Here is a 14288-nt window from a genome sequence, read left to right as displayed (position 1 = left end):
TGAGAATTTCTATAAATTAACATATATCTCATGAGTCTTTTATACTTCAGCATATAGTTCAAACTGAATTAACTAAATGATACCAAGAGAAACTGATATTCACATATTGACAGAGTAACACTAAAGATGTAATCATAATCTGATATTGATTGATTTGATTCAGAACTTGTGTCGTCTGAATGGTATCTTTAGTGAAGATCTTAAAATCTCCGTCTGGAAAACATAAACTGATACTTGGTAGAGTATGAGACAGTTTCATGGGGAGGAATATCTAACATATGGGTCATTTATATGTCCTTGTAGCAAATCACATTCAGTATTTTATCTTGTCACCCTATCATGTAGACAAGGAAATGAAAATCCTAAGGGAGAAAGGGATTCAGTGAAAGACCCACAGGTACACAGTAACTCACAGACTAGAGTTCAAGCCCAGTAATTGTTTTTCTCAAACCCCTGGCATTGTCTCCCCAGTGATTCTCCCTCACTTTTACCCACACAGCCTATATTCTTCTTCACAGTAAGGTGACTAGAGGTAGATCTAACCTGATATTCTTAGACATCATTATTACCAGTCACACAAAGCAGCGACTATCAGAGAAAACAGAAAGGATGGCTAACACAGGTTAGGAATCTAAAACCCAAAATCATTCTCCACTGGTCTTGAGCATCCCCATGGGTGACACAGTAAGTATGAAAGAGACTTGTGATTTTCTTAATTTCAGAGGGGTAAGTAGATCACATGAGAGATATAATCCCCAGAGACCAAAGAACACAAAAATGTCCTTCTTAAAATAAGTAAGGATGTTTCTATATGTCCTAAGACACTGGTGATAAGTGTGCCCTGTACAGCTACTGTACCACAGTGATAGCCTCTCCCTTTTGAAGGGTACTGTATCCTAATATGATAAACTGATGTACTGTGTTCAAGGAAAAGTGAAAGACAAATTTGAGCTGTGATGAATATAGAGTAAATAGTTTATATTTTCTTAGAAGTGTAATGGATATTCTCTTGTATCCATCCTATTATTTCTCCTTAACCTAGGGAAATCAGAGTAGGTGCCTACCCTAAGAATAAAGACTTTCTCCTGATTTTTGCTGTTGTTTAGGAATTCAGGCATGAAAGAGGAAGAAGCAAGAAGATCAATCAGTGTCAAAGAGCTGTAAAAGGTAAGGAAAATCAATAGCAAATTGTATTCCTTTGACTTTCTGACATGAAGAAAATTCACAAAGCCAACAATTTCCTCAGTCACTCTCTGTAAGAGTTCTACCATCACTGAGTGACTAAGAAATGTGTTATATAAATGTACTTATTTTCATTACTAAAACATTATAGGTTATCAGGAAGCTAAAAACAGTGTAAGTCACATGATTTAGAGTGTTTTTAGTCACAAGAAATATCTAAGGGACTCTTACTGCAATTTTTAAAACCTCTTATAAATTTAAAACTAGAAAGTTGTCTCTGGGCTCAAAGCTTGACTGAGAAATTTCAAGAGCATGAAGGGAAATATTGCAGGAAACAGAAAACTCGTATGTTGAATGCTAGAGGTGGAAGCACACAACTCACACTATGATATGTAATACAAACCGGGTTTTGGTAGTAAAAGTTATTTACTAATGGGGATTCTAACCAAAAACTTTCAACAACTTTATATGTGCTTGTCGAATGACATTTAACCTGACAGTGGAGCTAAATCTGTTCTGGAGCCTAGAGAAGCTCTGAAAACCACATTACTGGTGCTGATACTAGTATTCGCATCAGTTATTGATGTTTTTGAATGATCTCAAACATTTAGAAAATGAGATTGACTTTGACTGAGGGTAGATGTAGACTCCATTGGGCTAACTTGGTGATTCAGAGCCAACTAATAATTTGCAAGTTGCACTTCTTTCCTGCAAAAGGAGAAACATCTTTTTATCCAAAGGAATTTAAATAAAGTAGCACACAGAACATATAACAAGCAGGTGGAGAATGTGCAATCATCCAACAACTGATACATTTAGCATATGCTATTTTACTTATATTTACTTTCTTTGTATACTTAACTTGTCTGAGGCTTTTTATTATTTTTACTATTTTCATTTGACCTCTACTTTCAGGGAAACTTTATTTGAGAATGGGAAAAAAGAATCATTCTTTCTTTCCCTTACTTCTGCAGATATTACTGAAGTTCATAGGTTGATATGACTCCAAGGAAGGTGACTCAGGCTACTCATCTATGTCAGAAAACCACAGACACAAAATGAGGTGCTGAAGAAATGTAAACATTGCAGCATCACAAGACTTATCCAGTGTCTCTAGATGTACCACTGATTAGCTGAGTAAACCTATACTTGCCTGAATTCAGCTTATAAAGATAGTATAATGCATACTCTTTGAATCACACCTGCTAGTTCTCCAATACTGATTTGTGGTGAGGCTCATATATGACTGTTGGTGAAGTGCCTCCTGGACAGTGTTACGGTACTCAATGAAAACACAAGACTTACTAGTGCTTAGAATCTTTACATAATACAATAGGCAGAGTAGAGCATGAATAGGCAGCAAAACATATATACCAATACCTGTAACAGGGAGAAACTGCTTCCTTATTACTCTCCCAAGATGGGCTCAGTGGAATCCCTATCTTCAGTGTGAACAACAGCATTAGACCACGTTGGCCATATGCTTTAATTTTATGAAGTATCTATTTCTTTCTGTGAGTGATGTAGGTTTTAGTATTTTGCTTGACATCGTGAGTCACAGATTTAAGACTAATGTAGTACATTTGCCTGTAGTGTTTAATAATATATGAGTATATAATTGAAATGTAAAAGGAAAAGCACTGATTGGCATTGCTGACTAAATTTTACTTGGAAGAAGCAGTCTGGACATTTATTCTGAGTTTTTAGTTACTAATTTTTGTACTGTAAAGTGGCCAAAGTTAAGGTATTCTTTTCATTCAGTGGGGTTGCTAGAAATCTCTATATGCTACCTCTAGTCTCTTACGGTCCAGAAATTCACTATTATGATTATAATCATGATTATTATTATTGCTAAATTTATTTTTAATTAATGCTCTCCAGAAATTATACATAGAGGTTATGGCAACTAAGTTATTTATAACAAATGCTGTTAAATTTTAAAAGCATGTTGTAATTAATCAATAAGAAATGCCAAATGTGATCAAAATTAGTGGAGAATGAAGCACTTGTTTCAAGGTCTTCAGGAGTGGACACATAGTGTTCAGACACAGACCTTGACATCACACCAGACGGAACAGACTTTTTCCCAAGTACCTCACTTTTCACTCTTCGTAAGAATTTATATGTCTGCAGTATTTATTTATAGTTATAGCAACCATTCACCTGAAAAATTGCAGTGTTCCAACAGCTCTCATACTGCAGCACAGATGATCAGATCTCTAAAAGGAATCCCAGGCAGAAATCAAACAGAAGTGACAGAATTTGTTCTCTTGGGCCTCTCAGAAAATCCAGACCTGCAAGGTGTGCTCTTTGCGCTGTTTCTGTGAATCTATATGATGACCATGGTGGGCAAGGTGTGCTCTTTGCGCTGTTTCTGTCAATCTATATGATGACCATGGTGGGCAATCTGGGCATGATGGCAGTGATCAGGATCGATCGCTGTCTGCACACCCCGATGTACTTCTTCCTCAGCAGCCTCTCGTTCGTTGATGCCTCTTCCTCTTCTACAGTCACTCCTAAGATGCTGGTGAACCTTGTGTCTGACAATAAGGCCATTTCTTTTAATGGGTGCGCTGCCCAGTTCTTCTTCTTCGGCTCCTTCTTGGGAACTGAATGTTTCTTGCTGGCCATGATGGCCTATGATCGTTATGCTGCCATTTGGAATCCGCTGCAGTACCCAGTCCTCATGCCTGGGAGAATTTGTTTCATGTTGGTGGCTACTTCCTTCCTAGCAGGCTTTGGAAATGCAGCCATCCACACAGGGATGACTTTCAGACTGTCCTTCTGTGGCTCTAACAAGATCAACCATTTCTACTGTGACACTCCACCTCTGCTCAAATTGTCCTGCTCTGACACTCATATCAATGGTATTATGATCATGGTTTTCTCCAGTTTCACTGTCATCAGCTGTGTCCTCATTGTTCTTATTTCCTACCTGTGCATCCTCATCGCCATACTGAAGATGCCTTCTGTAGAGGGACGACACAAAGCCTTCTCCACCTGTGCCTCCCACCTCATGGCTGTCACCCTATTCTTTGGGTCAATTCTCTTCATGTACTTGCGACCTACCTCCAGCTACTCAATGGAGCAGGACAAGGTGGTCTCTGTGTTTTATACAGTAGTGATCCCCATGCTTAATCCGCTCATCTACAGTTTGAAAAATAAGGATGTGAAGCAGGCTGTGAAGAAGATCTTACAGAAACACATGCTGTAAAGCCATGTGTACACTCTTGCCTTATGTAGGAGAGCATACATTTTTTCATTGTTATCTGATTTCTTATGCTGTTTCTACATATTAAAATAGATGTTTTAAAACCAAATGTACCTATTAATGTCAAAAATGTACCTCTTGCATGTCAAAAAGATGTCTACTGGATCCAGCTAATGAATCTTCACCAAATGTGAAGGATGTGGGCTGTGTAGAAGAAAGAACAAACATGCCAAGACAATGTCTTTCAAAAGGGTCAATGCCATTCATGACAATTTACTATGAATTTTGGGTCGTAAAAAAATCCAGTATTTACGATAAAAAGGTTATCCATGGCAGGTACATTTGACTAGTTCAGGAGAACACTCATTAACAATAATAACCCCAATCATTTCACATAGGTCTCAAGAACACAAGGTATAATACAACACATCCTACCAGATATTACTATAGTATGTGAACCACAATAAAAATGTGGGAATTTCTTGGTCTTTTCTAAATTATTTGAAATACGTTGAAGGTATATTGAGTTCCATGTAGTTCAGTGTGGTATGTCTATTCTTTACATGCTGATTTTAGTAAACACTTGTGAAATGAGGTATGTATTATTTATTTCAGGGTTATAGGAGAGAATCACTTCTGGGGCAATGTGAAAACAAACTTCTCAGATAAGATGTCATATTCAAGTAGATTCTGTGAAAACTTGGAATTAGGTAAATGTCTTGCTCATATTTCTTTCAATTACCTCATCCACCACAGACCATGAGGAAAATCCTCAGCATTCTGCATGATCCATGTATGACTAATGTTTAGAGAGCACTCGTACCGGGTTTATTTCATCCAGATCACATTTCATGGTCCTCTCATCTCTCTCATTTCTACCAATTAGCCAAGATTTTCTTCTTTACTTTAAAAAGAATGAATAGCATCATGCATATGCTCCCAGATCATCAAGGTATAATCTTATGGCAGAAAATGAACTAACTGATATTCCTAGTATTTTTTATAATTTATTTTTTGTTTCTTTTATTTGACATTATCTACCATGTTGCAAACTAAATTTATTCTGCAATTCAGACATCAATCAAAGATATGCTGTGTTTAGATTGTGATATTTCTAATTATTTATATAATCATTTTGGTGAGGAAACTTAAAAGGATTCTACTAAAAAAGATTGCTTCCCTTCTCCAGTGTGCTTTGTTACGGTAACTTCTACCTTGTAGATTACTCTTATTTTTTTAAACACTAACCTCAACTATGTTACTTAATTTCTATATGGACAATCTATTCACATAAACATTCCAAATAGATTTTCTTTTTAATTACTTTGCTGGCTACTTTTTGACTACAAAGAGCTATGGCCTGTGCATGAACACTTGCAATCTTGAATTTTCATACACAATGTCTTTAATGTGATGTATTTTGGATCTGAAACATCTCTAAGAATTTCATGTGTTAAAGACTTGGTTCTGAGGGTGGTGGTAGGGAGAGGTGTTGGAACGTTTGAAGCTGTGTGCCTAATGTGAAGTCCATGTTTCGTTATGTATATTCCCTTGAAGGGAACTGTAGGTGCTCTGTCTTAGCCTTTCCCTTTGATTCAGAGCTAATGATGTAAGCCATTTGGCACTACAACCGACAAACTACTTTCACCATAATCTGCCTGACTACTGACCCAAGGTAAAGTATCTAATCAAGTACGGACTCTAAAACCATGAACCAGCCTTCTGTATATGCCAATTATCTTAGGTATATGGCTATTTTGAAGAAAAGCTTTCAGTACAACATCTAAATGTCCAAGTTTTGTTAGCCATACAACTTGGATCTTTCTTCATACCATTCCCAAATTATCAGACTCTTTTCTGTGATATGCCCCACACCCTGAAATTTTCCTGTCCTGACATACCTCAGTGAGATTATCATTTTTACTTTTGTTGATTGTTATAAAATGAGGTGTTTTCTGTTGTCTCTCATCTTTTAAAATTATTTTACTGTTTTAGAATTTCATTCATGCATATAAATGTGTTTTCATCAAATCCATAACACAGTCTTTCTTTTTTTTTCTTTTTTTGAGGCAGGGTCCCCCCTGCCTGAAACTTGCCTGAAACTTGCTATGTAGAATAAGCTGGCCTCCTGGTTGCTGGTATTCAGGTGTGTCCTACCATGCCCAGCCTCCTTTCTAGTTTTTAATTTTTTTTACTGATTCCATAATTTTACACATAACAGTATGAGCTTTGTGTTTATCCACTGCTTTGGGCTCCTACAATCTTTCTGCTGCCTCTTCCATGATGATTATAGATGTCCCATTTAGGGCTGAGCACGCCATAGTCAACTATTCACTACAAGTTAATCAGTAGTAGGTCTCTGTATTAATTGCCGTCTTCTGCAAAAAAGAAGCTTCTCTGATAAGGACTGAATTATGTGTTAATCTGTGGCTATCAAGATAAGAACTTAGGAATCAAGTTATGAGTATGCCCATTTAGCAGAATAATAGTATAAGGGTCTATCGAAGGGCTAATGGCTAGTCAGCTATTGTTTTTTGGCTTATTAAGGGTACCAAGCAGGAGTTTTATCTTGTGTAATGGGCTTTAAATCCAATCAGTAAATAGTTGGTTACTTCCATAAAATTCATGCCACTGACTTTTTAATGACTTCCTGTGCTCTACATACTTAAATGTTCTGTGTAATATTGTATTTAAATCCCATTGGATGAACAGAATTATTCCATTTTCAACAGAGAAGAAATTCAACTTATAAAAGACTACCTTCCTTTCTTCTTATCACCTTTATATTAAATATCCAGTGAATAATTTATTTGTTTGACTGTGAGGAAAACAAAATTTATTTTTAGATCAAATTTATATATGTGAAAGGACTGGAGAGATGGCTTACCACTTAAAACCACTGACTGCACTTGCAGAGGACCTGGGTTTGAGCTCCAGCATCTACATAGAGGCTAACGAAAGTCTGTTACTCCAATAAGTGAGGTATATAAGTTCTCTGTTCTTTCAATGATCTGCCATCAAGTCTCTCACATACCATACCTTCTTATCTCTCAGTCTCATGGGACGACTCTCCTCAGTGTAAATATAGACAAAAAACTTCAGATGGGAAACTTTTTCTAATTTTTATTTTTATTGACTTTTGTGCATTTCATATAATACATCTTCTCATATTTAGACACCCTCCCCTATCTACACCCTGGATAGTGCCCCCACCAGTTTCATGCTGGGTGAGGGAGAGATCCTCTTATTTAAGGAAGTGTCACTAGATAGGTTTACCTGGCTCCAGTAGATGAGCTCACACCTAGGGACATGTGGACCCAAACTTGATGAGATAAACCTTAACATATGTGAGAGAATGCAGATGGGGCACGGGGCTCTCTGCCTTCAGCATACTAAATATACAAAATATCTACCTATACTTCCTCATTTGGTATTTTTAAAATTAATAACTACTTTTTCATTAAAACTAAATCTCTCTCTCTCTCTCTTTCTCTATGTCTATCTCTCTCCTGTTTACACATGTTATGGAGAGGTTTTCAGCCTCAAAGGTGACTATAGCTCCTCACAGCATCAAATTAAGGTTATGCCCTTGAGAGTCAAAGAACAATTAAATTGACTTTTTAAAATTATTTTTAGAAGCTCATGGGATTATACCAAATACATTATAAATATTCTTCTGTTGTTTGTACAATATGCAGTAGGTTAATATTTAGAGGTAGGTTGCAATAAGCATATGATAATTAAGTATGTGTGTGTTTGTGTATAGATTACTGCTTATCACTGAGGGAGAAAATGATTTCAATTTGCCTTGACCATTCTATTTAGATTCCAATATTTTTTAGTTTAAAAAACTCTATTGTTATGTGCAAGTTCTTCTGAATTTGTGTGAAAAGCAAGTAAATAGTGGTTTTAAGATGAACTACTGAGCAATTTTATTATATCATGTATTGGTAAAAATATCAAAGAATGAATCAAGCTGGCACTGTCCATATTTAAGCACCTGTGCTTTCCCAAACAAGTAAACCTATGGATGGGCCAGTGACTTGAAAACATTTTGCAAGACTTTCACATTTCATTGAACTATGTTATTCCTAGACACACTGCATGACTTTCAATTGTTCAAATGCACTTATCTCAGGGATGACTAATCGCAGGGAGGACTTATCTCAGGGAGGAATTCTCTTGTATCTTAAAGTCTTCAAACTTCACTTTTTCCATCATAAATTTCATCTAACAATATATGGCTTAACTCTCCCTATGAATTTGATATCTATTCCATTCATTCTGCAATGGGCGCTTGGTGAAGGCAGAGTATTTAATTACAGCTAAAACTTTATGCTGTATGATATTTTGAAAAATGAAGGTTTGCAAAGACCATAAATAAATTAGTGAATAAATTTCCAAGGCAGACAGATAAATTTGTTTCTTTTGGACTGTTGCTTTTGATTTATGTTGTTTTGTTTCTTTTGAAATAGAGTTTGCTATATAACCCAGTTAGCCACAGGCTTGAAGGTGACAGTCCTCCTGTCTTCACCACAGGACTGCTGGGAAGGCAGACATGTGGCACCATGATCTGTTGAGAATAATTCTTGATTCTTAAACTTTACTGTTATTTATTAAAAGACAAACTTCAGAAATTCCTTGTTCTCTGAATGACAAGTATAAGTCAGAAATTAGTTAGAACTCTGTGCTGGATGTTTGTATTTTATTTTGTCTCCTAAATAGGATATTGTAGCTTCAAAGGCTCTGGAAACACATATCCATTCATGGTTCATTTGTTTGATAGAAATGACTAAGTGCAATGAATGAAATTTTTTAAAAATTGTCAAGTTCTTTTGTTCAAAAAAATTGGAAAATTAATAAACATGGACAATGCTAAAATGTAGGTGAAAGTAAATGCAAAAGCATTTGTAACACAAATCATGCAAGCAATTGTGAGAAGGAAAAAGAGGAAGATAGAACTTGATTGCTTTCATCTGCTTGCCTTTCTGTGTGACTGAGATACAGTTGAGAAGAAACAGAGACAGGAAATGAGAAGACTGAGGTTGATGAGAAAAGTAATTGTTCTGCAGATGACTAAATAGAAATGAAGAAATTAGGATGAATGAAAAGACAGGCTGAGAAGGCACAAGTCACACCTCAGGTCACGTTCAGCTTTAAGGCAAAAGAAAATGTCCTCCCTAAACCACACTGCTGGCATGGATTTCATTCTCATAGGACTCACGGACAACCCAGGGCTGGGGAAGATCCTATTTGTGTTGTTTCTGGCCATCTACCTAATCACTCTGGCAGGAAATCTGTGCATGATTGTGCTGATCAGAACCAATCCCCACCTCCAGACCCCCATGTACTTCTTCCTAGGCCACCTCTCCTTTGTAGACATTTGCTATTCTTCCAATGTCACTCCAAACATGCTGCATGGTTTCATCTCAGAACAGAAGACCATCTCCTATGCTGGGTGCTTTACTCAGTGTCTCCTCTTCATTGCCCTGGTGATTACTGACTTATACATCCTTGCTTCTATGGCCCTGGACCGCTATGTGGCCATTTGCAGCCCTCTGCATTACAGCACCAGGATGTCCATGAACGTTTGCATCTCTCTGGTTGCATTCCCCTATGTGTTTGGTTTTATTAATGGGCTTTCTCAAACTCTGCTCACGTTTCACTTGTCCTTCTGTGGCTCCCATGAAATCAACCATTTCTACTGTGCAGATCCTCCTCTTATCATGCTGGCCTGCTCTGACACATACGTCAAAAAGATGGCCATGTTTGTGGTGGCTGGCTTCACTCTCTCAAGTTCTCTCTTCATCATTCTTCTGTCCTATCTCTTCATTTTTGCAGCCATTTTGAGGATCTGTTCTGCTGAAGGCAGGCAAAAAGCCTTTTCTACTTGTGGTTCCCACCTGACTACAGTCACCATATTTTATGGAACCCTTTTCTGCATGTACTTAAAGCCTCCATCAGAGAAATCTGTAGAGCAGTCCAAAGTAATTGCAGTTTTTTATACTTTTTTGAGCCCACTTTTGAACCCATTGATCTACAGCCTAAGGAACAAGGATGTTATAAATGCTATGAAACAGGTGATTAAGTACACATTTTCTCAGAAAATTTTAATTTAGGAAGATAAGTTTTGTTATTAGTGTATGTGATGACAAACCAGCTTCCTGGTGTAAATCTATGTCAAATTTATGACTTATTAAATAGCGTATTCCCACAGTGGCCTCTTTTGCTAATTTCTGCTTGAAATTTCCACCTTCTCAACAAGTTTTTTAAAAACCAAACTGCAATATTGAAATTAGAAGATATGTTCTTTGTGGAGAAATCCTAAGTATTCTTTACTTACTATAGAAGCATTCTGTTTAAAGCCTTATTGTCTTAATTCATATAGAGTTGTAATTAATGACTAACTTAGTTTGAAAAGAAAGTGGGAAATCCATACCTTCTGAATAAGAGCATCCACCAAGGTCTATAGATATATAAATATGGTAATAATTGTATAGTTCTTGTTTATTTGCAATGATAATATCATTTCTCCTCTAAGGAGTGTTCTAAAATGATGGCTTTGATGTCTAATCTATCATTGAAGAGCCCAAAGTAAAGAATCATTAGATTTGGAATGATTGTGAAAAATATAGGTTAATGCTCACTTTTCATAACTTTATTTTGATTATTGTGAATGAAATAATGAATAAATTAGTGTCTCTGTTTATAGACTCATCGGCACAGAAACAAAGTAGCTTACGGCAAGTCTCTTAGCCATACAATAACATAAATGCAAATAATTTATATCCAAATTTTCTGTGTCTCTAATTCACACTGATGTACTTAGCAATCCTCAATATAGAAACATGCTGAATAGAATTTTGAGGATGACTATCTAATCAATTTACCTCATGTAGTTATGGGTGTGAACAAAATTTTGCTATTTATGATAATTTACCTAGAAATATCTAAAGTCTGTTTACTTTGACATTTCTGTTAATATTATAATTTTTATACATTATAGGTAGAATTATTTCATTTTGTTCTGTGTGAAAACAAATATGATTATGGTGGAATATTTAGACTGGGTTTTATTAATGTATTTTCCAAAACATAAATGCTCACATAGTCCTTAAAAGAACTAGAAGGTCAAGATGGGTAAATTAGTCAGTCAAATGTTCTAAAACAGTGGCTATGATAGTTTGCTAGTACAGTTTTGTCTTTTTTATAAATAATGTCCATATGTGTTAACATATCCTACAAAATAAAATTGAATTCCTATGCCTTACATGGAAATCAATACTGGTTTTCATACAATGTGTCATGCTTATACTGATATATATGAGTATTTCAGTGCACCATCTAATGTATATTTAATGATTTTCATATGATCATCACTTTAAAAATTATCGATACTAAATTTGGAAAAAAATTTAAAAATATTGAAAGCTATAAGAAATAAAAACAAAATTAAATGCTTTGCTTTTCCCCCCGATGTCATAGCTTTTTCTACCCTGTTTGTCTTGCAAATCATTATATCCTTGTATAAATTTACCCCAAAATTTTAAAAAATATTTTATTATTTTTATTTTATGTGCATGTGTGTATTGCCTGCATGTATGTGAGTGCACCCATGTTGTGCAATGCTGCGGAGGTCAAAAGAGGGCGTCGGATTCCCCTGGAACTGGACTGGAGTTAAGGACAGTTCATAGCCTCCATGTGGGTTGTGGGAATTGAACTCGTTACCCAAAGTTTTTATTGCTGACTTCTATCTCTTTGTCCAAACGTTCCAAATTTTCATTCAGAGTAGATAGAAACAGAATTGTTCAATTGAATACTTTATATTTACACATTGTTTCATTTTCTTTATTTCATGTACTGTGTGTGTGTATGTGTGTGTATGTGTTGTATGTGGGGCAAAACGTGCCATGGCAAAATACAGAAGTCAGAGAACAATTTGCAATAGTTGACTCCTTCCTTCTATTATGTAGATCTCAGGTATTGAACTCAGGCCTAATGATTACAGCAAGCACTTTCACACTATGAGCAACATACTTGGCTTTATTTTGAATATTTTTATAGTATAGTTTTAATTTTTCATATAGTACATTTCAATCAAATTTAGAGCCCCTCTCATAGCCCACCCACATGTGCAGTAGCTATGATTACAATCACTGAAATTAAGAGGTGGAGGCAGGAGAATTGCTTTGCGTTCAAGGCCAGATGATGCTGTATGGTGTGCTCCAGTTACAGAGAATGAGACTCAGTTAACCAAAATCAAGAAAAGAAAAGCAACATGAAAACGTTCTTCTGATATTTTTTTCAGACAGCTGTGAATTTTCTCTTATGAAATCACAGCATTGGTGACAAGTATCATGTAAGCTCACGACAGACAAAAATTCCAGCATTGACCTGGGAAAGTGAGTGAAACACTTCAATATCTGATACTTCCTGAGGGACTTTTGGAAGCTGATAGCTGCTGGGAAGGGGAAAATTACTGTGTGTGTGTGTGTGTGTGTGTGTGTGTGTGTGTGTGTGTGTCTGTGTGTGTCTGTGTGTAATATGTAATATACATTAGTATGTATATTAATGTATGCATATATGATAAATGATAGGTTACATATTAGTATATATTAGAGTATACATATATACATTAGAACACATGAAATTGGGTAAGTATGGTAAAGGGAGTGTAGATAGGGGAGCGTTTCTAAATGTTCTGTGCAAGGAACTTCACTATTTTGTAGTTATGAGTTAAAGTCTTTGACGTATTTGAGCATAGGTTTCATCAATATCAGGAAATGCCATTTAGTATCATTTTCTACTTTTTTTCTCAAGCAGAATTCTTAGGAAAGAATGGATTTAAGTTTTGGAAAGAATTAAAACATACATGCAATAGGCCTGGTGTGGTGGCACATGCCTTTAGCAAAAAAATGACTTAAAATTAAGAGGCACATAATAATCTGGTAATGCTTTTGCCACAAATGACATGGTGAAATGATGCAGATGTGAAACTTCTTGGAAATCATTGGAGACACCCAACACCAAACATAATTCAATACTGATGGCTTCTGTTTAGAAAATTGATAAAAATAAACTGCTAAATTGAATGAACAAATATATTTGTGAGGAAAATATGAAATAAGGTGGGATATTTATAGATTCATGTTTATAGATTCATATTTATAGATTCATGTAAGAAAATTCATAATGATGACTCAGTAGTTATGAGTACTGACTGCTTTTGCAGAGGACCTCGGTTTGATACCCAGCACCCACATGGCAGGTAACAACCATCTGTAAATCCAGTTCCAAGAGATCCAGTGCTCTCTTCTGACATCTGCAGGCACTGAATGACATGGGTGAATTTACGTAAATGCAGGCAAATACACTTGTACACATAAAATGATAATAATAAGAAAACGTTTTTAAAAGAAATACACACAAATATATATATATACATATATATATATGAAGATTCAAAATGACTTGGTAGAGTTTGGAGGCTGTAGCTCAGTGATAGAACACTTGGCTGCAGTGCAGTGCCCTGAGGTCTCTCCCCAGGATCATGAAAGAAATTAAAAGAAAGCAAACTTATATCATTTAGTATATATTGTGCTGTACAGCTATTAAAATGATAATGCTCCCAGATAAGGAAAAGTTTTTCTATAAATCGTTTTCTATAGTGTTTTATGAAAAAAGTTGGATAAATATTCAGAACTTTTTATAAGATTAAGGAAATGTAAAACTCGATTATACATGTATAAATTTCTAGTGTAAACAATACGAATACAGAAAAGAAAAAAAGGAAACAAATAATCAGTATTTTCATTGTAGTCTGTATTTCAATATTCACAATTTAAGAATTTTTTATTATTAATATCAATATTTAAATATGGAAAGTGATATGCTC

At 35.6% G+C, this 14288-nt stretch overlaps 2 protein-coding genes across 2 annotated transcripts; both read left to right on the top strand.

Annotated features, from left to right (window-relative positions):
• Window positions 1-3389: 3389 nt before the first annotated feature.
• On the top strand, window positions 3390-4396 carry LOC103736601 (olfactory receptor 1020-like). The gene is made up of 2 exons (XM_008836108.1): window positions 3390-3483; window positions 3537-4396. Exons 1-2 carry the CDS (start codon window positions 3390-3392, stop codon window positions 4394-4396), a joined length of 954 nt encoding a protein of 317 aa, XP_008834330.1.
• A 5146-nt stretch (window positions 4397-9542) lies between these two features.
• LOC103736600 (olfactory receptor 5M10-like) lies at window positions 9543-10512 on the top strand. Its single transcript, XM_008836107.1, has one exon. It carries the CDS (start codon window positions 9565-9567, stop codon window positions 10510-10512), a length of 948 nt encoding a protein of 315 aa, XP_008834329.1. The 5' UTR covers window positions 9543-9564.
• Window positions 10513-14288: the final 3776 nt, after the last annotated feature.

The sequence above is a fragment of the Nannospalax galili genome, unplaced genomic scaffold (assembly GCF_000622305.1).
Source record: "Nannospalax galili isolate Female #2095 unplaced genomic scaffold, S.galili_v1.0 scaffold337, whole genome shotgun sequence".
NCBI lineage: Eukaryota > Metazoa > Chordata > Mammalia > Rodentia > Spalacidae > Nannospalax > Nannospalax galili.
This window is presented reverse-complemented; position numbering and strand designations above follow the sequence as displayed.

Coding starts and splice junctions, on each gene's coding strand:
- LOC103736601 (XM_008836108.1), top strand. CDS start 3,390: ATGATCAGATCTCTAAAAGGAATCCCAGGCAGAAATCAAACAGAAGTG. Junction 3,484..3,536: donor AGAAAATCCAGACCTGCAAG/GTGTGCTCTTTG, acceptor ATGGTGGGCAAG/GTGTGCTCTTTGCGCTGTTT.
- LOC103736600 (XM_008836107.1), top strand. CDS start 9,565: ATGTCCTCCCTAAACCACACTGCTGGCATGGATTTCATTCTCATAGGA.